Source organism: Meleagris gallopavo, chromosome Z, assembly GCF_000146605.3.
Source record: "Meleagris gallopavo isolate NT-WF06-2002-E0010 breed Aviagen turkey brand Nicholas breeding stock chromosome Z, Turkey_5.1, whole genome shotgun sequence".
NCBI classification, from domain to species: domain Eukaryota; kingdom Metazoa; phylum Chordata; class Aves; order Galliformes; family Phasianidae; genus Meleagris; species Meleagris gallopavo.
The window spans coordinates 42,868,120-42,891,999 of record NC_015041.2 but is presented as its reverse complement, the minus strand read 5'-3'; the positions used below and the strand labels follow the sequence as shown (position 1 = coordinate 42,891,999).

The 23,880-nt window shown below is 36.1% G+C and overlaps 1 protein-coding gene across 2 annotated transcripts in view; it reads right to left on the bottom strand.

Annotated features, from left to right (window-relative positions):
* FBXL17 (F-box and leucine rich repeat protein 17) overlaps positions 1-23,880 on the bottom strand; it is a 172,953-nt gene that overhangs the window by 80,383 nt on the left and 68,690 nt on the right. Inside the window, exon 6 of one of the 2 annotated variants that reach the window (XM_031557340.1) lies at positions 533-543. The exons of the other annotated variant lie outside the window; for it this stretch is intronic. Within the exon in view, the coding sequence (XP_031413200.1) occupies positions 533-543 (11 nt within the window). The remainder of the gene's footprint in view (positions 1-532; positions 544-23,880) is intronic. 2 annotated transcript variants of the gene reach the window in all.

Here is a 23,880-nt window from a genome sequence, read left to right as displayed (position 1 = left end):
ATATATATTTATTCATATGGCATGATTTGTATCATATTGCTTGATTTCTAGTTAGCCACTTTTTTCCCTAAGACTAGCTTCTGAATTTCAAATTGATGTTCAAAATATTTAAATGTCGTTCTTGTATCAGAGTCCCTGATCAGTTTTCTTCATTAGGTGAGAGACTATAGATTAAAACCACAAATTTAATAGTCATGCACTTCAAAATGGAGAACAATGCATTCTAGCAATAGGTAGGACAGAATTAGGATTAGGAAAAAAAAAAACTGGAAGTGTCAAAGACTGACAAATATTTTTCTTTGAAAACCGATACAACAAAACGAACACTCAAACTTTGGAGGACATTTAAATCCTTCTAAAAACAAGTCTAGTACAACATTTTGGTTACGACACTATTTTCTCATAGTTCAGATGACAGTTAGGTGACAATTAAAATTAGCCTTAGATTACTAGCTGTGATAATGAATCGTAGCGAAACAAGCACTAAATTGAACTGTCATTTTCTATAGACTCATTTTGAAAAAAAAAACACACAAAACCTACCTACTTGAAATTCAGTAACATTTTTCAGTGTTGTGCAATGACCTGTTTCAACTAAAACAAATCAGTGAATTCATAGATATAAACAACCACGAGTTGACAGCAGTTTTCAGAACAGTGGCGGAAACTAGCCAAAAAGGGTTAAGGCACTAAAGCCTACTCAAAGAACAACTTAGTTTTCATTGGAGGTGAAAAACAGAGCTCATGATGTCCTTCATTACTGATTTCATCTTATAAAACTTTAAGAATGACTTTAATTACTTGTCTTAAGCAATTAATGTACATGAATGAAAATGCAATATGAGAATTTGAACTAATGTAATAGTATAATAATGCCTTCCACAACAAATTACAGTACTAATTTAGAATAAACTCGTTACTATTCAATATGCCTTTCTAGGAATGCTGTAATTATCTGAGGCATTAAAATACACACTTTGAACACTGAAAAAGACAGAGGTCAGTAATTGTTCAGATTTCACTGAAAATACTTTTGAGGATTTTCTTCAAAATGAGTTAAAATATTGCATTTATTCCCTCAATAAACAGTGCTCATAGCTCAATATTTAGTTTACTTATAAGACAAAAAGCTCCTCTATAATGGGAAAACTTACAGGCAGTATTTTAAAACATGCACAAATATAAAGAAATTAAATCTACAATTTTTAAAAATATATAACATTATACACTTCTTAATTTCCGGTGAACTGTTTCAGATATAATATACTGAGCTCATTTTTAAAAAGATATTTATTCCAAGGCTACAAAACCAGGTGATCTTTCACTTGAGTCAATGTGTTAAACAAACGTCTGAGTTGTAACTGTTATGCTATAATATCTTACTTTAATCATCTACAGTTACTTGTTCATAACGTTTCAATCAAATGCTTTTCCTCAGTTGCATTCTGCTTTTTCCTGAAGAATCCATATTTAATAGTGAATGCAATACCAGTAAACTAGCAAATGAGAAAAGTTAAGTAATGCCTCCTGTTTATTTCTGTGGAAACTACAAAAGATAGAAAGAGCACAGTAACACTATTAGATAGAGCTACAAAACAATATTTTTCAACATAGTCACCTCCATTAGCTATGCATTTTCACCAGTAATCAATAAGAATGCACACTGCTCTTGTAAAAACCTGCGCTAGCAGAGGTGATGCACTGTTTCACAGCTGCTGTGACAGAGCTACTGATAGGAAAATGTTGCTCACACAGTTGAATTTTCACTAACATCCACTGTTTGGCTGTTATAAATGGTAATTGCCAATGAATGTCAGTGGGTGCCATTTTTTCTGCACGCAGGAATTCAGTTCCACATCTTTGCTTTGCATATGCACTTCTGTGTCAGACACCATTTTGTCAGATTGCCCCTCCGCTGCCATCTGTCACATGACAACAAAATGGAATGGAATATTGGTGGGACTGCTCAACCTCTACTGCCGTACCACCAACATCCACCACTGATGTCGTGGGTCAATCTAATAAAACAGGAGGCACTAATTTCAAAGTAGCTCATGTAGGTAATAGATTTTCAGACTGCTCCTGCCTTAGTACGGATCCAATGATAAATCTGGCAGAAGAGCTAGCACTTCATGATGCAATTGAAAATTTATTAATTTTTGCCTACACCACCTATATTAAACTATACAGTTGCCTAATGATTTATTATCCTTTAAGATTTGGTTACACTGCAATCTTTAAAATTTGCTTACTTTTAAGGTGTTTTTGATTTGATAGTAATTCACTCCATTGCTCTAAGTTTCAATAAGTTAATCTTTTTATTTAAAAATATTATAAATTCAGTATGACATTAAATATAAATCATAATTTATCATAATTGAATTTCATTGTTATTGAAACACAAGTTTACACACATCACTAAATATTTGATTGAAACAAAATACCGATGAAAATAATTTTATAGTCTCTAATGAGAAATAAGGCTGTTCTATTCAAAATTTCTTAATTCTTAACATATGCTTAAGCAACCACCGAAAAACTTTAAAGCTATTCTTAAATATGCTTGCTATGTAGAATATAAAAATTTAGAAGGGCATCCAGTTTTTAATATTAGACAGCTAGTGTTCAACTGTCAGATAACTTTGTGTATTTGTACAAACTGGGAGGTTTACATCTGTTATGAATTTGAACAGATTCACTGAATTTGAATGTGAACTATTGACAAATTGCTGAACAGTGCACATATAGGTGCAGCTGTCCAGGGGAAAGACACAGGCCCTGGGAAGAGTACAAAAAGCTGTAATGTTTCTATTTGTACTTAGGTCATGAAAATTCATTTTCCCTCTATCTGCAGCCAGGATTGCAACTGTATGGAATACTTCTTACTTACTTTAGTACATAATTTACTGTGGCTTCTAGGAACATTAAAAAGGAATAACACCTTACTCTCATCTATACTCAGATACTCCCTCGTTCCCTCTAAAATTTCTAGTGGTGCACAGGTCTTATAATCTATTACTGAACTTAGCATTTGAAGTCAACATTCCCCATTTAATACTGAGTTCATAAATGACAGAGAAAGATACTATTGCTTGCTCATATGAGGTTTTGTTTGTTTGTTTTGCTTTTTCTTTTTCTCTTCAGGTTGGGGATAATGTAAACAGATTGAAAAAAAAGAAGTAATTTGAAACCAGAAAATTTTATTTTATTACATTTCCTCATAAACCAGAGAAGGATAATACTCTAATTTTATTACAGATAGCATCATTATGGCTTGCAATCATTCCTTCTTAGTGGCTTTCACAACTTTGGACAATTCACAAATAATTAAAAATAATTGCAAGACTACAAATGTATCCTATAATATGAAAATCAAACTGTAATCATTCAATTTTATGTTCCAGTATGAAATATAAAGAATGTAAGCCTAAAAATTAACTTTGTAACATGTGAACTCCTTGATGATAAGAAATTCTTCCCACGCTGACAGGAAGTGGGAAACATTGGCAAGCTTACAAAAATTCATGACATGGGTTTTTGCAAGTCCGTTATCTGGGAGACACAAAAAAGATTGTTCTTGTCTGGGATGACTACTAGAAACAACTAGAAGGAACCTTAAACTAAAAAATGAAAACTGGGAAAGATGTGCACTTAATATATATGAAGAACAAGGACAAAGTAGGGTTAATAAGATCAAAAGATACGATTTTGGAACTGGGCTGATATAAAAAGATGCAATCAGAAAACACATACACTGATTGAAGAAACATGGGTCAAAGACTGAAGAAAGTAAAACAAATGGTACAAAACATTATGGAATAATAAAAAACATAGTCACATATTGATCAAATGGTTCATAAAAGGAAAAAAATAGGAAGGTACAATTGTTAAGACCATCTTTTTCAGCAAAACACTAAATTAAAACACTTAGCTTTAAGATACTGTACATAAGATGAAGCTTATCTCCTTTGTTGAATAGGAGTATTTTTCTAAACTGGGAATCAACCAAGCTTCAAAATTCTTGAATGAAAATGACATAGCACTGATATGAAATTAGAGAACCTCTACAACGGAACTTCAGGAATCAGTCAAATAAACTTAAAAGCTATTTTTGCCTTAATACATTTGCATAACCCATTTCCAGTATGAGAAATAAACAGACTTAAGAACATGCTGAAGAAAAACACCGGAAATTAAATATCCACACTTATCTTCATTAACAAGCTTAGTGAAAGTGAAAAGGTAGAAGAGAGCAAAATATTTTGGTGACGCATACTTTTCAGTATTAAAGAGCCTAACACTGAAAGCTCAGTGCTGGAGAGCACAGTGGGATGCCTCAGTCTACCAGACAAGCAGTTTCCAGTACAGAACCATTACAATGATTTTACTCCATCTAAATACTGTACACCCAAGTTGTCAATGTGAACCTACAGCCTATCTGCTAGTCCATTATCTTGTGTTATTCCTGAAGAAAAAAAAAAACCTCTATAAAAAATTAAATACATAATATCTAAATTCAGTGCACTCCATCATTCCATCTTTCATCTTTCCATACTCTTTCATCTACATCTGTCAGCTCCATTTACTATCGTTTCGAACCAACTAAGGATTTATGTATTATATATTGTTCTAGCTCAAATTTTAAAATTCGTTCCCAACGGTACCTGGAGTTCTTCCTCCCCAGAGCCACACTCAGCAGTGGGTCCACATTTTCCCTAGCTTTCCTTTTCTCACACATCTACTTACAGAAGCCCTTCCAATTGTATGACATTCTCTGCCAGACTCAAATCCACTCGGGATTTGGCCTTACTAAGCTCCTTCCAGCATGCTTGGACAATGTCCCTCACAGGTTACATGTCCTTGTTTCTACCTTCCTTATACTTCCTTTCTGAGCCTCCTATTCATATTTCTTGTGTAGAGGAAGACATTGCTGCTATTTCTCCCGTTCATTCAGATTATTAAATAATTATCAGAAGATTTAAGATAGCATGTATTATTCAATTTCTTTCCAAGAGCAAAGGATATTCCACTTGCTGCAGGAGGAGCTGCATATATTGAATTTCCTTATTAAACTTCATAAAAATGTCTCTGTATATGAGATTTCTGTTTTCAGGGTCCAACACACTCTACCTTATATTCTTGAGTATGTCAGATTACTTGTACTGATCATAGAAAGTTGTGTGGGAACTAATTTGAAATGTAAAAAGGCACTGAGAAACTGTAAATCTTCAACTACCTTGAAGACTTCACCATTATTTCTTCCCATAGTTGGATAAATTTTTTTTTACTCTAAGGTAGCACAGAATAAGGGATAACAGTGTCTTAACTCTGAGCACTTGACTCATATTCATGTAGTGGAAACTCTTCAAGTTTTCTTTGAACCTACTAATAGGTATTCATTTTTCTGTGGGCATTTAGTTTGGACCCTGTTTAAAAATAATTTACTTATGTTTCTCCATTCCACACAAAGAGTTCTTATGATATATCTGACTGAAAACATCATTAGCGGATTTTGAAAAGCACATTTTTCCTGTTGTCTTCTCCTCTCTTGCCAAAGATATCAACAAATATGCCAGTGTAGCTGAGACACCTTCCTGAACTAACTACAACTATGACAAAAGAGCATTTATAGTTTTTAAAAACGATGAGTTCCTAAAACTGCATTAGCAAGATTGTGCGCTGTCAGCACGAATATTGTTTTCAGTTCTTTGTCTTTTAAATACTGCTCAGAGACCTACACACAGTATAACTGATACACAGAGAAAGACTTAGAATTTTATTTTCTTTAATTTGCCACAGTTACTTGGAATAGAAGAATGAGACTGGGAAAGACGTTTTCCTCTGAGAATGACAGAGATTATTGTTCACACCTCCCAGACAATTTAGTATATTTTCATACAGAGAAGGTTATGTAGCCAAGATGTTGTAAAGTAACATTTTAGGACAGAAAACCTTTACAGCTGTTTTGTTAACACAGTTTAAATACAATCCAGATTTATACATGTTGTTCTGCTTCTAAACTCATAAAAAACGTTGGTGTTAGGACTTCCATGTACGCTTTTAAGAGACATGAACATAGTGGAGAGAGTCCAACAGGCAGCAACCAAGATGATCAAGAGACTGAAGCTCCTCTCTGAATGGAATGGCTAAGAGAGCTGGCACTGTTCAGAAGAGAAGATTGAGGGGGATTGAACTACTTTTCCACTGTGAGGATGCCTGAGCAATGGAACAGGCTGCCCAAAGAATTTGTGGAGTTTCCATCCTTGGAGACATTCCAAAGCCCTTTGATATAGTCCTGGTCAATCTGCTTTTGGGAGCAGATGGACCAGGTGACCTCCAGAAGTTTCTTCCCATCTCAACAATGATTCTGTGAATGGAAATGCCTACAAGACCCTTAGAACAGATCCATATCACCTGTTTTCCTAGATGCTGTCTAAGAGACTTAAAACTGTGAAAATGATAATTCAGACTTTGCAGAGCTTAATCTGTTGCTCAGTCCAGGCATTCTCCAAGAAAACCAAAGTATCTTAAATGTGGTTTTCTTCAAATAATGCCAGACATTACAGAGAGAAGAGCAATAGGAGGATTATTTTGCCAAACATAGCATCTGCTTAAAATCCTTCTGTGCTGAAAAGACAGTTGCAAGTATGCATGGAGTTCCAGTTGATTATTTTGCACTGTTCAGATGAGAGGTAGTCCAGAGAACCTCTCCAATTCATGCAGGTTGCAGTGAAATCCAATAGGAGGTTTTGTTGACACAGCAGAAACGACCATCAATAGTTCGGGGAGAAACTACTGCTTCTCTCAACCGTTGGTTTATGGAAATAGGTAAAACAGAATATGTTCAGGTAGTTTGATCCTGCACAGCCCCATCTTTTGAGATAAACTCAGGGCACCTTGCATGAACCAAAGGCCTTTGGTGCACAGTTCCACCGTGTTCAGTATACAACTACTGAAATACTATCTTCAAAAACATATGTCCTGATTTACAAAGTCCGATTTGCTTTAGTTTGAGCAGGTTGGAGTTGATTTTGAGGGCACATCCAAAACCCAAAATGTTTTGAAGACTCTCTACCACAGATTGTCAGAGATTCTGATCAACTCCCAGGCAGCCAAACTTCCATACTTTATCTGTCGTTTCACAGTATGCATCCAAAACAGCAACACTATCAATAACCTCGTGTTTTTCCAAAAAAGAACTGAGACGAAAATGAAAATAGGTGACTAACAGAACAGAATGTCTGAAACAGTAATTAAGATCATATATATAATACCTTCTTAAACTGTTCATTGTACATGCACATTTGCTTTATCAGTGAGAGAAACATTTTATGCACTCAGAACTAAACAATCATTACAGAAACAAACTGGATTTTTCAGTAGGTTTTCTTCTTGTGTCATAAAACAATTGTGGATCAGTTCTTCAGAAATTAGTAAAGGTAGGTGGTTTCTTTTAAAGTCTTACTATGCAATTACATGAGAAAATCTTGACACCCTATGATAGGACCAAGACACAATCCTGTTGAAGTAGCTGAAAGTTTTTATTTTTCAGATTTAGATGGTTCCCTGTCAGTCAGAGATTCAGATAGCATTACAAGAATTCTGATGTATGAATGATTATAGAATAGATCAACCTGGTTATTATTTAATACATTTTCTATATCATTACTGCAGATGGAAAGATTTCAAAACTTTCAGCTATGCCAGCTTAGTCAATGCTTAATTGCTTTTATCAGTTCAGAAGCATTGTAAAATAAATGGAGAATGCTGACTGTAGTTTGTCATTATAACATGCTCAGAAGCAACCAGTATTACAGCATTCAAATAATGAAAATATTTTGATGGCTGCCACTTTTCCTGTAAAGTTTCAAATACAACAGAAGTCTACTAAGAAGAGCTGAAAATCCTGTGAAATTTCATTGCAACACGTTAGCATGGTGCATTTTTAATGTGATGTTGAGCACTTTTGTCAGTTGTTAAAAGAAGTTGCAAGGAGACAGGTTTGTAGGCAGACGATGATTATAAGAACTTCCGAATATGAAGCTACACATTCAGAAAAATATTTTTCAGTATTATGTAATTAAAGATATTATTTTCACAAAATGCATAAACAAATTATATCAGAGCAATCCCACTGCAATGGTTACTGTTGCATCCACATTTAAATTTAATAATTTAACATTTTTGCTTCAGATATTAAGGAAGACAGGAGCAGTTCATCTTAAGAGAATTTTCCTAGATGAATTACATCTCTTTTTCACTTGAAAAATAAAAGTTGTTTCTAAAAAAATCCACTTACTGATGCAATGATATAGGAGTGCAGGACTTACTTTTCCCTAAATGATGTTTATCACAAAAACTCTCTGTACGACAAATATCTTAATTGTGAGCCAGATCTGCAGTCAGCTAGGATTCATTTAGAATCCCCTAAAGTCCATACAAAGTTCCCCAGTTTTCAGTGGGCTTCCACAGTGGTGTTGCTACCTGGTTCTGGAATAATTTTAAGAGCTGGCAGTAAAACCTACCATTCTTGTAAGACTACCTCTGAATTTCAACACGCAAAACTCCTGCTTTCCAATAAACACGGCCTAAGGCACAATCAAGCAACCATAGTAGCAAGTCCTAGACTAAAACAGATTTGCATCATGTCATAGAGACCATTATATTCCAGAATTATTTTGTAGAAAGAGAAAAGAAATCAGAGTATCTGATGTCCTCACAGATTACCATTAGCATTTTCAGAATCCTATGTTGAAATAAGCACTTCATTCATTGGGATCGTACTATCTATTTCATTTAATGATTCTCCCCAGGTACGAACCAAGTATCTTTTGAGTACCCCATTTCACTACTAGGGAATAGAATAGATTATGTCTTTGTATTTGCATTGTAAATTATAGTATACTTAAAATGATGCCCATAACAGAAATTTTTACTACAATTAAAATCAATCTGCAGTTGCAGAGCTTTTAATTCATGTACTTTTAATTCATGTACTCTAAACTTTCTAGTGTCATTATTAATCTCATCTTTCTCAGTATTATACAAGTCTAGAGATTGATTTGATTGAAAAAGTAATCATTCTGTATTTTTTCAGAACTAGCAAATAGTTCTTAGCTATGATACTGGCAATGTAAGGAAGTATTACAAATTCTAAAAATTAGTGAAGACTATCACAGTAAAACATAATATACTCTTAGTGAAAATTTAGTACTGTAACAGTGTAAGGAATCTTCTAAGGAAAACAGCTATGACACTGAAAATCATTGTTTTTAACTGTATTTCACAAGTCCTTTTTCAAACAGTCTCAGCCCAAGCATGCTGGTTAAACTTAGCTAAGCTTTAAGCACAGTAATATAATTTAAACAGATAACCTGATCCTACCACATACTCACTACAAAGCTGACTGATCTAGCATAAAAGAAGGAAGCTACAGGATGCACAGTGTCAAGATACTCTGATTTGCCAGTTTGCAGAACAGAGGGCAATACAAATTCTGCAGGGATACAGGTGATGAATGGGATCAATAAGAATAGATTTAGCAGAGTAGAAGACAGTAGTACTATTCTTTTAATTGTATAAGATACAGGAGGCAATTTGAAAAATGGTTTTGTTGAAAGGGATAACGAGAACATTACAGAAGGGAAGAATTCTGAGTGTGAAAAATTGCAAGCTGAAAAAGTGTTAAAACACAAACCTAACGTCAGTGTGTGAATTCTAATAGGATGTTAGGACGTTTATTTAAGTTACAAAAACCTCCTCAGCTAAAGCAACAACTAGTCAAGTTCAATACATAAAGACCAGTAAGCTCTGGAGCCTTACAGTCCATCTTCATGCAATAAATTTAGAGAAGGAAAAGCAGGAAGATGGTACTGTTTAATGAGACAGACAGAAAAGAAGCATGAGTAGCAGCAGAACAAGCATAAGAAAAGCAATCATGATATCAGAAACCCAAAGATGATGAAAATGGCAGAAAAGATTATGGGAAGACTCATAGCCCGCAGCTAATACATTGGGAACATGTGTCAAGAACATGGCATTGGGTAGGTACAGGTGCCACACAGTTGCTCAAGTGAACTGAGAGTAAAAATATCTGCTGCAACTACACTACGTACTGACAAAGAAATCTATCTCTTCAGAGAAATTTTGAGTACTTTGGTTTACTTACATAATTCACAGCTCAGCTTGTCATTTACACAAAAGAAAAAAATAACTAAGTTTCAAGACTACATCTGAAAAATTTTATGTTAGTAACAGAGTAAATGGAAAGGAATTGAGGCAAAATAATTATTAGGCTCATGTAATGCTTTCTTTAGGTAGCAGGTCAATACGGTGATTTTCATAACATCAATGAATGACTTCTGTTTATCTTACACTTTATTTCTCTGCAACTCCAGCTCAATGGATTTACAATCAGATTATGCATCTGGATTTACAGTCTCACACTGTCACTTTACCTTTTTATCATATTTTTGTTGTTAACTTTCTGGTGACAGAGAAGAGTGAGGAAATTCCCATTAAAGTTCACAGGCTGAAAATTCTTTGCTTTCAAACACACCATTTTGAAATCAGCTATTTTTCAAACCCTACCAGGACATAAATCGAGACAAGTCAAGCTGTTTCAATTATAAGTTGTTACATGGTAATCATAAAGACAGAAGCCCAGACACAGAAACATAATAGAAGAAAAATATTGTATTGGGTGTAGCCCTGCTATCAGTATTACTCCAACTCAGTGTTTATTAGAACACCAGGATACTACCACTAGATACAGTCATTTTGCCTCAGTTATCAGAGAAACTCCAGAACTGGTTGATTCAGTTCTTACTGAAATGATATTTGCTTTCTGAATTTTCATATGGATTCAAGACGGGCTGTCACCAGGGCCCAGCTTGCCTACCTTACTCCTTCGACAGTCATAAAAGAACAGATTCCATTGATCTGAGCTCCCCCTGCTGCTGCAGGTTTGCACAGAGCCACTCTGCACAGCTGTCTCCTGGCAACGCTCAGGTCAGCACAGCTGGTATGCAGCTGGCAAACCCAGAAAGCAGATCAGATGAGAGAACGTGCATTTGGCAGCACTGTTCTGTTGCTTTACATTTAAAAATATGGAATGAAAAACTTGGGCTTCTATGGACATAACCAAGCCACTGTCAGGTCCTCCAGATCTGTTGCAGCTTTTGGATACAGCTGAGAAGGACTGAAATCCTGAAATACTTATTGACTGCATGCAGGCTTAATATCATATATTTATTTATGCATCTAACAGGTATCTATTTTTGTGCATGGGCTTTGCCATTCAAAATACTTCCTCACAGATAGAAGTGTGTACATGCAAGAAATCCTTGGGATCCTGGACCTTGCATCTCAATTGTAGTAGCTAATCTGAGTCCCAAAAAACAGCAATCCAACACTGTCAGCACAGAATGGAGTCTAGAACTCCCCTAGACAGGCATTCATGCTTCTGCATCTCCTCCTTTCTCTAACAGAAAATTACACAAACATTATGTTAGCTAAGACATGCTGGGAAAGGTATAGGAAACATTCCAAGCAAATAATGGTACAATAATATTGTTTAAGAAGCAGTGTGAGACAAGAAGCAATACCCTCAAAATCCTTCAACTATCTAAATCTATGAAGTGTTCCAGATGGCCTAGGTAATCTTCTTTTAGTCCCAAAACTCCCTGTTGTCAGATTCATTCCCCAGTGTTTCCTAGCATGTACACAAACATAGTGTTAGCAAAGTTCTACTTATCTGTACTTAGAAATGTTTTTATTTTATTTCTGGATCATTAGCTCCTTCCTCAGGAAAATTTTTATTTAAGAACATTGATCAAGCCTCCAATCAAAACGTGCCATGGAAGTGACCTAGTATCATCACCAGCTGCTATCAGAGGTCCTGACATGTCCCATGCAGTCTGGTTTAGTAATAGCTCACAGGTAAGCATAAATAAAACCATACATAAGCCACGTATACTGATAAATACCAGCATGGTTTTAGTGTACTCAAAAAAGCGAATGTTCTTATATTCCTCTGTGTTATGACTTCATTGTAAATATCCACACTTGAGATGATCTCTGGCATATTCCATTTCTCAACAGATATTATTTTGAAACATACAGACAAACAAACCTCCAAGTATCTATTTTATATAACTAAAATACAAGACAACTGTAAGATAAGATTTTTAGTTATGGCTAAAAGAAAGTTTTTACATCTTGTATCGTCATTTTTTGTTTTAAGAAAGATTTTAGAAAATAATACAAAGAAAACAACTTCTAAAGTATTTATCATCTCCCATTGTCATTTCACACTGTGAGATTTAGACAGAGAGAACTTAGTGCAGACACTCTGCAGACAAAGCAGAATTAGTGATGTTTCTTATAAGGCACATAAAGAATAAACTGCACAAACAGAATTAACATAACCTGGAGATCTAACAAAATTTGTGGTTGTAAAACTCAAGTCCTGAAGAAACACATGGATCTTGTAGAACTGCCATACATCCAACTTCCTGTGTCTCAAGAGACAAAAGTTCAATATGCTTAGCTGGGTTTTACTGGGCTGATAAGGAATATAAAATTAAGTACCATAAATGCTTGTAGAGACATTCCACAACTACTTGCCTCTTGTCATAGTCAAGCACTTCTATCCTGGAATAAAGCTTTGTGAAGTGCTTGAACTACCATCTGCAATTCTCTTAATTCAATCAGTTCACCAACAAAATAAAATTCATTTTATGTATTCCTCACAATAGCAGTTTCATTCAAATGCAGTTTTTCAGAGATTAAGTACTTCAGAACAAGGAGATTGTCACTCCTTCTTCTGTTCTCCCACTTTAATAGTCAGTTCGGAAATATTTCAGCAGGTTCTGAATTTATCACCTGAATATACACAAAATGAGATTAACAAGATTTGAGCACTATCAAAAGAAGCAAGGATTATCCATAAACTTACATTTAATTTTTTTACTTGAAGCCACATATGAACATGCAGTAAAAACAGCAAATTGTTAGTTACTTCAGATGAAGCAGCATAAATTCTGAGGCATAGCACAGCTTATTATTGCTGTTAGAATCTCTTAATAGAGAAGGTACATCCCTGTTGCAAACCTAGCACATAGGTTTTTGACCTTTTCAAGAAACAAATAACAACAACCACTCTCTTACTTTCACCCACTTCACACAAAAAATCATTCACGGTGTTTTCTAATAGAAGTAACCCATGCTGCATCTTCAGACAGAAACAAAAGTAAGAAAGATAGTATTCTGCTCAAGCTACTTTGGAAAATGAATCTGTGCTAACACTGACCAATCCATTCTCCTGGCATTGCTTAAATCACTGGAATTAAAATAACCTTGGTATTATTTTTCCTGTGTTAGACCAAACATTCCTCTTTGAAATCCACAGCACCACTGTTTAGAGCAACTCAATATCAGGAGGTAGCTTTTTGCCTGATTTTCCAAGGAATTACTAGGTTATAATTTTTTCTTTCTGCTCAAATTCAATCATTCACTTTCAGGGCTTGGGATGAACCTCTCAACTTTTTGTGTAAATTCCAGTTTTCCAATTAAAAGACAGACAGTACATAAACTGATGACAGCTACTAGTATGCTAAACTAAACCAGTTTTTTTCTGGGAAACAATTTCATCACATACGTGGTCCTGGTGGACAACAGGTTGATCATGAGTCAGCAAAGAGCCCTCGTGGCCAAGAAGGCCAGTGGTATTCTGAATCACATTAAAAAGTGTGGCCAGCAGGTCACAGAAGGTTCTCCTTCCCCCCTGCTCGGCCCTGATGAGGCTACATCCGGAGTAATGTGTCCAGTTCTGGGCTCTTTGGTTCAAAAAAGATGGGGAATTTGTAGAGAGAATCCAGCAGGCCAGAAAGATAATTGGGAATACGGAACATCTGCTTTAAAAGGACAGTCTTAGAGATGTGGGACTCTTCAGCCTGGAGACGAGAAGATTGAGGGGGGATCTTATCAATGCTTATAATTATACAAAGGGCAGAAGTGAAGTGGATGGGGGCAGACTCTTTTTTTGGTGCCCAGCAAGAGAACACGGGGGCAAGGACCAAAAACTGGAATGTAGGAAGATCCATAGAAACATGAGGAAAAGCCTTCTTCAGGGCAACAGAGCACTAGAACAGGCTAACCAGAGAGGTTGTGGGATCTCCTTCTCTGGGGATATTAAAAACCCACCTGGACACTTCCTTCCTGTGTAACCTACTCTAGGGAATCTGCTTCAGCAGGAGTTGGACTAGATGACCTTCAGACGTGTCTTCCAACCCTATGAATCTGTGATTCCCTGATTAATCATATTAGTCTCCATTAACTGAGATCATCAAGAATATGTAAGGTTTTAATAAAATCTGTGCAAATAATATCTGACAGTACTGCTTCATCAATATTCCTTTTTTAAGACAAAAAGCTCGTTTTATTAAAATTAAATACACAAACTTCAGTTTTGCATATAATAAAAGTAAAGTTTTCCGGCCTATTATTGTCAGCCTCTTCCTTTAAAAAGAACTGGCACTATGCACATCTTTTCCAAATAACCACATCAAATACGTAGAATTTCAACCTAAAAAGTGAGCTTTACCAAATGTTTCTTCACGAAATATGCTTAATTTCACTTAGTTTCTCATCAGCTCTAATACTCTGCCAGTGCTTTGCAAGTATTGCCCAATAGTGAATATGGAAAAGATAGACATCCATAAACTCTGCTATAAGTACTTATGCCTTGTCAGTGAGTATCTTTTCTTCAAATATGCTTGTACAAATTATGTAAGTTACTTCTTTCTGGAATTTCTTTTCCCATAAGAAAAACTTAACTCTGAATAAGCATAAGCTTAACTGAAAAGATTACATACAACATGGCTTGCATACAACATGAAACAGAATCATGACTATATCCAGTAAAAAAGTAGAATTGCACATGTAAGTTGTTACAGCCATGGAACACTAAAAGCCATTTAAAAAGATTATTTAATAAAACATAAAAGGCTAATGTCATTTTCTCTGGCTCAACTTGTAATTTCTTAAAAACTCTTTAGGTTACTTATATATCTAAATACTAGTGGTTTTTTTTAGACAATACAGAAGCATTACACAATATATAAAGAAAAAAAACATAGGTTGCTTAATGATCTGTTAATAGCCTAAGGCTTTAACAATAATTACACAGATGTACTGTGAACCAGAATTTATGAGGCTAATCACTGCCCAAAGCATATATTTTATATGAGACTATCTTTAAATGTTACTATAAGTTATATAATACCCAATGTAACCATGCTTTTGGTAACACAAGAACAGATTTTTAAAAAGATAATATACATATAGAAATACAATAATGGACATATATTCCTAATGAATTTGGACAAAAATATGAGAGTTTGAGTGCAGTAGCAGGGATCTATAATCTTAAGGCACTACGGTACATTATAAAAAAAAGCTAAAAAATAAATAGAAATCAACCAGGATTTACCAGTCAACATTAGTTAATATTTCTGTACAGTGTTTTTATTTATAAAATATTTTCATGAATGTTTAGAATGTGTATGTAGTGTCTATGGAAAAACAAACAAACAAGCAAACAAACAAAAATCATCTGAGAACATCTTACAGAAACAGTATTAAAATAAGATCTGCCATTCTATACATCTATACAATTCTATATGCACACAGTCTTTGAGTTTTGTGACACAGTACTAACAGTAAATTCATTGCCATTCTTTTCCACCCAAAATACATTATTGTGACCTTCTGAGCTAGCTGCTATTATTTGGAGCAACATACAAAAAGCTCATCTTAGATTGGAGTCATTTTGCCTTTATAAATCTATGTATTTCTAAAGCACCTATGTCACTCAAAGATCCCACAAAACAGCTCTTGTTTCTCAAGATTTACAAACAGCAGCATAGTGTATAAGAATGAAATAACTGAAGTAAATCTATTTGAAATGCATTAACTACAGAAATGAAATATACTGAAATGTAGTAACTGTTCAATTACGTATCAACTATGCAAATAAATTTCAAATGTATTAACTTCCTCCATAGCATCGGTGAGTAAGGATCAGCAAATTGGTGCTGGTATTAGATGATCTTGAAGGATCCTTTCCAATCCAAACCATCTTCTGGTTCTATGATTCTGTAACTGAGTTCATGTACCTGTTTGCAAGGGGATGGACCTCTGGCAGTGGGACAAACTGTGAATGGAGTAGGAAGCAGAGTGTTGGAAAACAGCAAGATGAACGTGGGCCGGAAATGTACTCTGGCAGCGAAGGTGTCCAAAAGTATTCTTTTCTGTATTAGAAGCTGATAGTGATTATTCCCCATTACCCAGCTCTCAGACAGGACAATGGGGTTGGGGCATTTTCAGCTTGGAGGAGGTATGCCTCCTTGGGGACCTGAGGCAGCTTTCCTCATCAATAGGTCAGCAGCAGAATAGTGGCAGGCCCCTAACTGCAGTGCATGCTAAGAGAATGAAAAAAGTGTGCAAATTGAGACAAAATAATTCTAAATTGAATGCCTATTTCAGATTTTTACCTCGTAACAACAGACAACCAGTGACACAAATTGCTCAGAGATATTGATATTCACCTGCACAAAAACTAAGGAACTTGCTCTTGTCTCATGTATGACACTGCTATGGCCTTCTGAGTTCTCTTGGAAGCTGATGATCCTACCCCAATTACATAGTATACTACTAAGCCCATAAGTAGTTACTGGAAAAATTAAGAGCTATCAATTACAATCAGAAAACTGGGAGAAAAAAAGAAAAGAAAAATGCAGAATTCACTTTTCTTTGTAATTCACTCTAAGAGAATAATTATTTAGCATGTGTTTCACTTTGGATTTAAATGTCTACTTGCTCTTCCATTCCTACTTACACTTTTAAAGCCTTCAACAACTGCTATCTTAAAACATTTCTGCATCTGTTTTGAAATCCAGTTACCTTAATATTCTTTCTGAAGTGCTAAAAGACCAATTTGCTGTATTTTAAAATATTAGTAACAGTAATGTTTGTCATATTATGATATCATTCCTACTAAAGGGTATATCTAAAGACAAATTAAGGCTTTTTTAACAAATGCTATTTCCATACACTGTTCAGCTTGTGATCCCTCTTCTTAACCCTTAAATCTATTTCAGAATCATTGTTCTCAGAAGTGCAGCTCATTTCTCATTGTGTAAGTACATTTTACATTTCTTGTTCTTAAATATACAATTTTGAATATTACTGTTATTATACTGAAATGCATTTTGTCACTGTGGGTTTAGCTGACTAGGATAAACAATATGATTTTGAACCAACAATCTATTTACCATCTCCATTGTCCTTCCATCATTCATTGATTTTTTCAATTAATTTTATATACACCTAAAATACATACATGAAAGCATGAACAACTGTTAAGCTGCTATAAATGCTATAAACCTGTCACCAACCTAGGTTCAGGTTAAGAAAACAAAATAAGTTAAAAATAGGATTTTAATTCTAAAGTAAAAGAAAGATCATATTAACTTCATTCTGAGGACTGAATTTATAAACACAAATATGATGAGCCTTCAAATTAATGAATAAATAAGTATTTCATAGTTCCTATTCTGAAAAAGATGTGATAAGACGGCACAGTAAATGGAAAGAACAAATCTGCCTAGCAATCAAGTGTGTTCTTCACAAAGGAATACTATAGTTACAAATCTCAACTTTGTGAAGTATCACAGTACTAAAGGAGTGCGCGAGCATTCCGAGACCTTTCTGCAACTGTGTATTGAATAGATTCTAATGCTTTTGGGGGGAAGCTTAACACAGATGAAAAACAAGTACAATAAATGCCTAACCCATAAAATATTGGATTTATAAATAAACGATACTAAGCTCTACTTCATTTAACTTTTTCTCAAGAAATGAACAGAATCTTGTGGAATTACAAATAGTAAAAATCTGATGTACCGTATCAGACCCTTAAATATTCAGGCAGATTTTCATATTATTAGATAATTTCTGATTTCTGCTGTTCTTAAATTCATTTCTCAATTGATAAAATAATATTTCCCCACATCATTTGGGCTTTTTGGGTACAATAATAAGTATCTGTGATCCTTTAATTAGTAGATCTTGAAAAGATCAGTTTCCCATCTTACATTTTAAAGGAAAAACAAAAGAGAAAATTTAAATGATTTAAGCTAAAAAGGACAGCAACATTAAAATCTAAAACAGCACTCTGATACCACATTCACATGATCACCGTTTCTCAAAACATCTCAGCATCTCTTTTGAAGGTTTTTTTAAAGAGTTTCCTTCTTTCTCTTAAGTATTCTTGTGATACCAAATGATGTTGCAACAACAACAACCAAAAAAATCCCAAGCCCAGTCTTCTTCAGGTACTTGCTGCTTAGTGTAAAATGAAAACTTTTGCATTAAGATTCAGCTATCTTCTCATAACTTATGAGTGTACATTTTTTAATGAATAACATTAAGAAAAAAGCATGGGCCAATCTTGAACCACTGAATATTATACATAATACTGTTCCAGCTTGTTAACGTCAGTGTCTCTGCCCATTGATCGGTTCCAAAAGCCCAGTATCTGCTCTGTATACCAAGAGCTCTGCAAGTGTCCAGACTCTGCTTCTTCAGAGCCTCAGCAACACACTTTCAAGTAACAAAAAATTATTTTTCAAGGTCTATAAAAATCCCAGAATAAATAAAAAACCTGTATATTCTAACCTTTCAAAGGTGATGAAATAATAAACACAGCAGCTTCCACCTTGTCCCTTAGGTTGTATTGCCTCCAAATCCTGGCCAAATTGCTCTGCAAATCCTGTTCCAATCTTTCTCCCTGCAAGCTCTTTTCCCATAGCTTCCTGCTGAAAGTACTAAGATTTACCAGACAGAATGTTTATCTCTGTATCCAGATGATAATATAGACAGAAGATGGATTGGGTAAACAACAGCTGCAACTTCACTTATGACATAATCTATCATAAATATAAATATCTAAGCATAATATCTACCTCCGCATAACTCTGAGTTTGTTCTTTCTTTGGAAAACAAGGAGACCATGCCCTGCCTTTGCTCTCTGCTCTTACCTTCCATTCACAATAACTGCAGTTCTGATGCACAACTCATAGTAATACCAGCTCTGTTCGATACCAATTTTTTATCAAATGTGTATTAAAAATACAAACAAGCAAATAAACGTAGAAATATAATGAAAAAAATGCTATATGGAGATAATGCAGAAAATTGAGATCTTGATTCACATTGACTTGGCCTGTCAAGATTTCCCCATGAAGTCTGAAAAGCAATCACAAATCCAACGTTATCAAAATGCTGGGTCTAAATATATGAAGTTATGGGATGCTAGAATGACTTCAAGCCCTGCTTTAAATATATACACCAAGGTAACCTACAGAGGAACCTACAGCATTCCCAGAATTTGCAGTCGGGTAAGTGACATACAGCAAAATGATTCACAAGAAATAGCAGTTTTGTCTTGTGAGTTCTTTCAAATTATGTCTGTCAGTCTAAATATCTAATTAATTAAATGCAGCTAATTTATAGTTCTTGATGTTCTGGGCCAACTGTAAATTCCTCTACCTTTTTTCCTACTTTTTCCCATCTTTTTTCTAAATATAATCGCTTGGTATTACTCCCTGTTTTGCCTTCCAACCATATTAGATACTTCCACTGCAGTGAATGTTTTGGAATATCCAGATCATATTGTTAGGGAGCGTAACACAAAAATAATCCAATTTTGTATGGACTATTCTCTATATAGGTAGGATGCTCCAAAAGTAATGCTTCCTATATGTTTTGATGGAAACTACAACTGATACAAAGAGCACAATAGTACTGCTTGATAGAGCAATTTTTCAGCTACAAAACATTATTTGTCAACAGTCATCATCAATAGCTATGCATTTTCACCAGCAATCCATAAGAGACTGCAAGCCATGCTTACAAAAATCTAAACCAGTGAAGGTGATAGTGTCTGTCACTATGGCATCACTGAAACACTTCTCTTTGCCTCACTGTGTTCACAGATTCACCATTTGGTCTCCATGAATGTCCAGAAAGTATCGAGCAAGGTCAGTGTGTGCCATTTTTTTCTGCATGGACAAATTCAGTGATACACCTTTGGTCCATACACACTTCCATGTCAGATGCCATACTGACAGACCCCTCGTCTCTGCCATCTGTTACACAGCAACAAAATGTAATGGAATATCAGTGGCAAGGTTCAACCTCTACTGCCATACCAGCAACATCTGCCACTGACATTGTAGGCCAACACACTAAAATAGTAGGCATTACCTTCAGAGCAGCTGATGTAATATTTCCTGTATTCCCATCATATGCATATAAAATAACTATAAAAATGCATAATTGAGATGCTAAGTCAAAATCAGGTTTCTAGTTCCTTTTCTTTTTTAATTAATTTTGATTCAAAGTTCCAATCTGACATATAAAGCTCTGTTTATTAGGTCTTGGCAACATAAAAGAGCAATCTGTGGTCTGCTACAGTCAGAATCTTTTTAAGGTACAGTGAAAACTCAGCTTTTCTTTTACAGTATTTCCAGATATGTAGAATCCAAATTGCTTATTTGGAGAAAAACTCAAGTTTTTTTTTGTTATGTTCCAAATGTGTAGAAGTCTGGTTTTCACATTTTTATTTCTTGGGTCATTCCCATTAAAGGCAAGAAATGAGGGCTTCAAATACAGCAGTATTTAACCATAAACTGCTCTATCATTTTATCTTCCTATATGAATGCAAAGAAAACCAATGTCAATTTCAACATCAATCTTATACTTATTTTGCATATTTTAGAACGTAGACAGCTTTCATGTTATTAATTTTTCCCACTCCCTGATAGATCCTCACTACAACTGTGGCAGAGAGTCAGAAAAAGTTTACTTCCGCAGAATGTGGTGAGGCAACTAGAACAGACTGTCCAAAGAATTTGCCAATGTCCCATACCCAGAACTGTCAAAGGTCAAGGTGGATGTAATTTTGAGCAACCTAACCTAGGGGGCGAAGTCTCTGCGTAGGGCGGAAAGGTGGAACTAGATGATATTAAAGGCCTCCCCAAACCAGCCAGTCTACAATTCCATGACTTCTCATTTTTATTGCTTTGAGCTGAAAAAAGCAGCCTTTCAAAAAGCTGCATTAGAGACAATCAATAGCAATGATGTATTTTGTACTGGAAAATACCCAACTTTGTCTCAAGGTCCCATTTTTTGATGACAACTTTTGCTCTAATGGAACTTTAACCTGTAAGCCTATTTCCCAATTTATTGGTATGCCAAGATCCTCTGTATACAAAAATGTTAGTATGCACTGCTATGGCCAGAAAACCAACTTCAAGGGTTGATCTCAGCTTGACCTAGAGTAGCAGTAGGAGATGAAAAAAAAAATATCAGTCACTCTTTAAAGCTGCAGAGCTTTAAGGAGAGCAAAATCAGTTTACACAGTCCACATCTGTGGCAGTTTAACACTATAGCTAAGCATCATCACAATGCTCTCTCACTCCATCTCTTAATAAGGACAGGATAAGCACATACAGACTGCTCGCCAATTCATTTCTCCCATGCCTCTACAGCAAATTCTCTGCTCCTGCTCAACATGTGGTCCCTCCCATGGACATCATTCTTCCTCAGCTGATCTCACACGGGCTTCCCACATGCTGCAGCTTTCCCAGCACTGCTCCAACAGAGCTCTGCATTGCAGGGCACATCCTTTAGGAGGTGCTCCAGCACTGTTCCCACAGGCAGCAGCTCCCCCAACTCTCCTGACCCACCTCAGAGCCTCTCCTGGGCTTCAGGAAGCTTCTGCTCTGCACTTGGGGCATCTCCCGCCCTTCTCCTGCACTGACCTTGGTGGCTGCAGGGCTGTTTTTCTCATATTTTTCTCCTATCTCTTACCGCTGTTGTACAGCAGTTGTTCTTAAATTTGCTCTCCCAGAGGCACAACAAGTGCCACACATGACCATATAAAGCTAAACTGACTGGGTTAGAGGTGGCTGAAATAGCCAACGAGAACAATATGGAGACAATATTGTCACTAAGAAAATGCCAGTGCAGAAATGGGATTGCTAAAAGTTGCAGAATAACAGTAAGGAATAACAACAGCATTGGCTGATGCCTCAACATACACTAGGTGAAATACCATTTCCCATAAACAAATTAGGGAAGTGAAAAAGAGAAAAAATATATCCACATGCTCAACACACAGCCCTTCAGCAGATGCTTTGGAGAGTGAGAACTTAGAGAACAACACCCCTCCCATTGTAAAGAAAGATCAGATATATGACTGCCTGAGGAACATGAGTAACCATAAGTCTACGGGTCTATGTAGTCACCAAGCCACTCTCGATGATATTTGAAAAGTCAGGGCAGTCAGGTGAAGTTCCTGATGACTAGAAAAAAGGCAGTATCATACCCATTTTTAAGAAGGGTTGAAAGAATGACCCGGGGAACTACTGATCTGTCAGCCTTACCTTTCTGCCAGGGAAGATCATGGAACAGATACTCCTGAAAGCTCTGCTAAGGCACATGGAAGAGACAGAAGTGATATGGAACAACCAGCATGGCTTCATCACAGGCAGGTCCAAATTGGAAAGATATGGATTTGATAAGTGGACTGATCGATGGATGAGGAACAGGTTGCAAGACAGCAACCTGTGAGTAGTGGTCAATGGATCGATGTCTGTATAGAGATCAGCGACAAGTGGTGTCCCTCAGGCAACAATACTGAGACCAATGCTCTTTAACATCTTCATCAGTGACAACAACAGTGAGACTGAGTACACCCTCAACATGTTTGCAGATGACATCAAGCTGTGGTGTGCAGCCGACATGCTCAAAGGACAGGATGCCATCCAGAAAAATGCCTCAAGAGGCTTCAACAGTGCCCCCAGGAGAACATCATGATGTTCAACAATGCCAAGTGCAAGGTCTTGCAAATAAGTCATGGCAATCTTCACAACCAGTACAAGCTGGGGAATGAAAAAAGGAGCACAGCCCTGCTGAAAAGGGCTTGGGCATACTAGTAGGGAAGCTGGACATCAACCAGCAACATTCCGTCATAGCCCAAAAAGCCAACCATATCTTGGACTGAACCAAAAGGGGCATGGCCAGCAGGTTGAGGGGGGTGATTCTGCCCCTCTACTCAATGCTGGTGAGGTCTCACCTGGAGTACTCTGTCTAGATGGGGAGTCCTCATACAGGAGAGACATGGATCTATTGGAGTAACTCCAGAAGAGGGTCACATAAATGATCCAAGGGATGGGGGACACCTCCCCTAAGAGGACAGGCACTGAGAGATGGGGCCATCCAGCCTGGAGAAGAGAAAGCTCTTGGAAGACCTGACAGTGGCCTTTTGGTATCTAAGAGGGACTGTAATAAAGAAGACTCTTTCAGAAGGTCTGCTGTGACAGGATGAGGGGAAATTTAGATTGGATATGAGATAGAAGTTTTTTTACAATAAGGGATGAGACACTGGAACAGGTTGCACAGAGTGGTGGTGGAAGTCCCATCCTTGGAAACATTTGAGGTCAGGCTGGACCAAGGTCTGAGCAACCTGATCTAGTTATAGCTGTTCCTCTTGATTGCAGGGTTGTTGAACTGGATGAGCTTTGAAGCCTTTGAACCCATCCAACACAAAAGTTTCTATGTTTTTTGATAAAATAGGGACACTTTGCTATAACTGTATAAGATCGGACAGTCAAAAAAAAACCAACCTAAAATGAATTAAAAATGAATCTATCAGAAATGCTGGCATTTCACCTAATATTTCTACAAGTACTGTTAGATTTACTTATCTCTTACCTTATCTATTACCACTTACAATAACAATAATGAAAA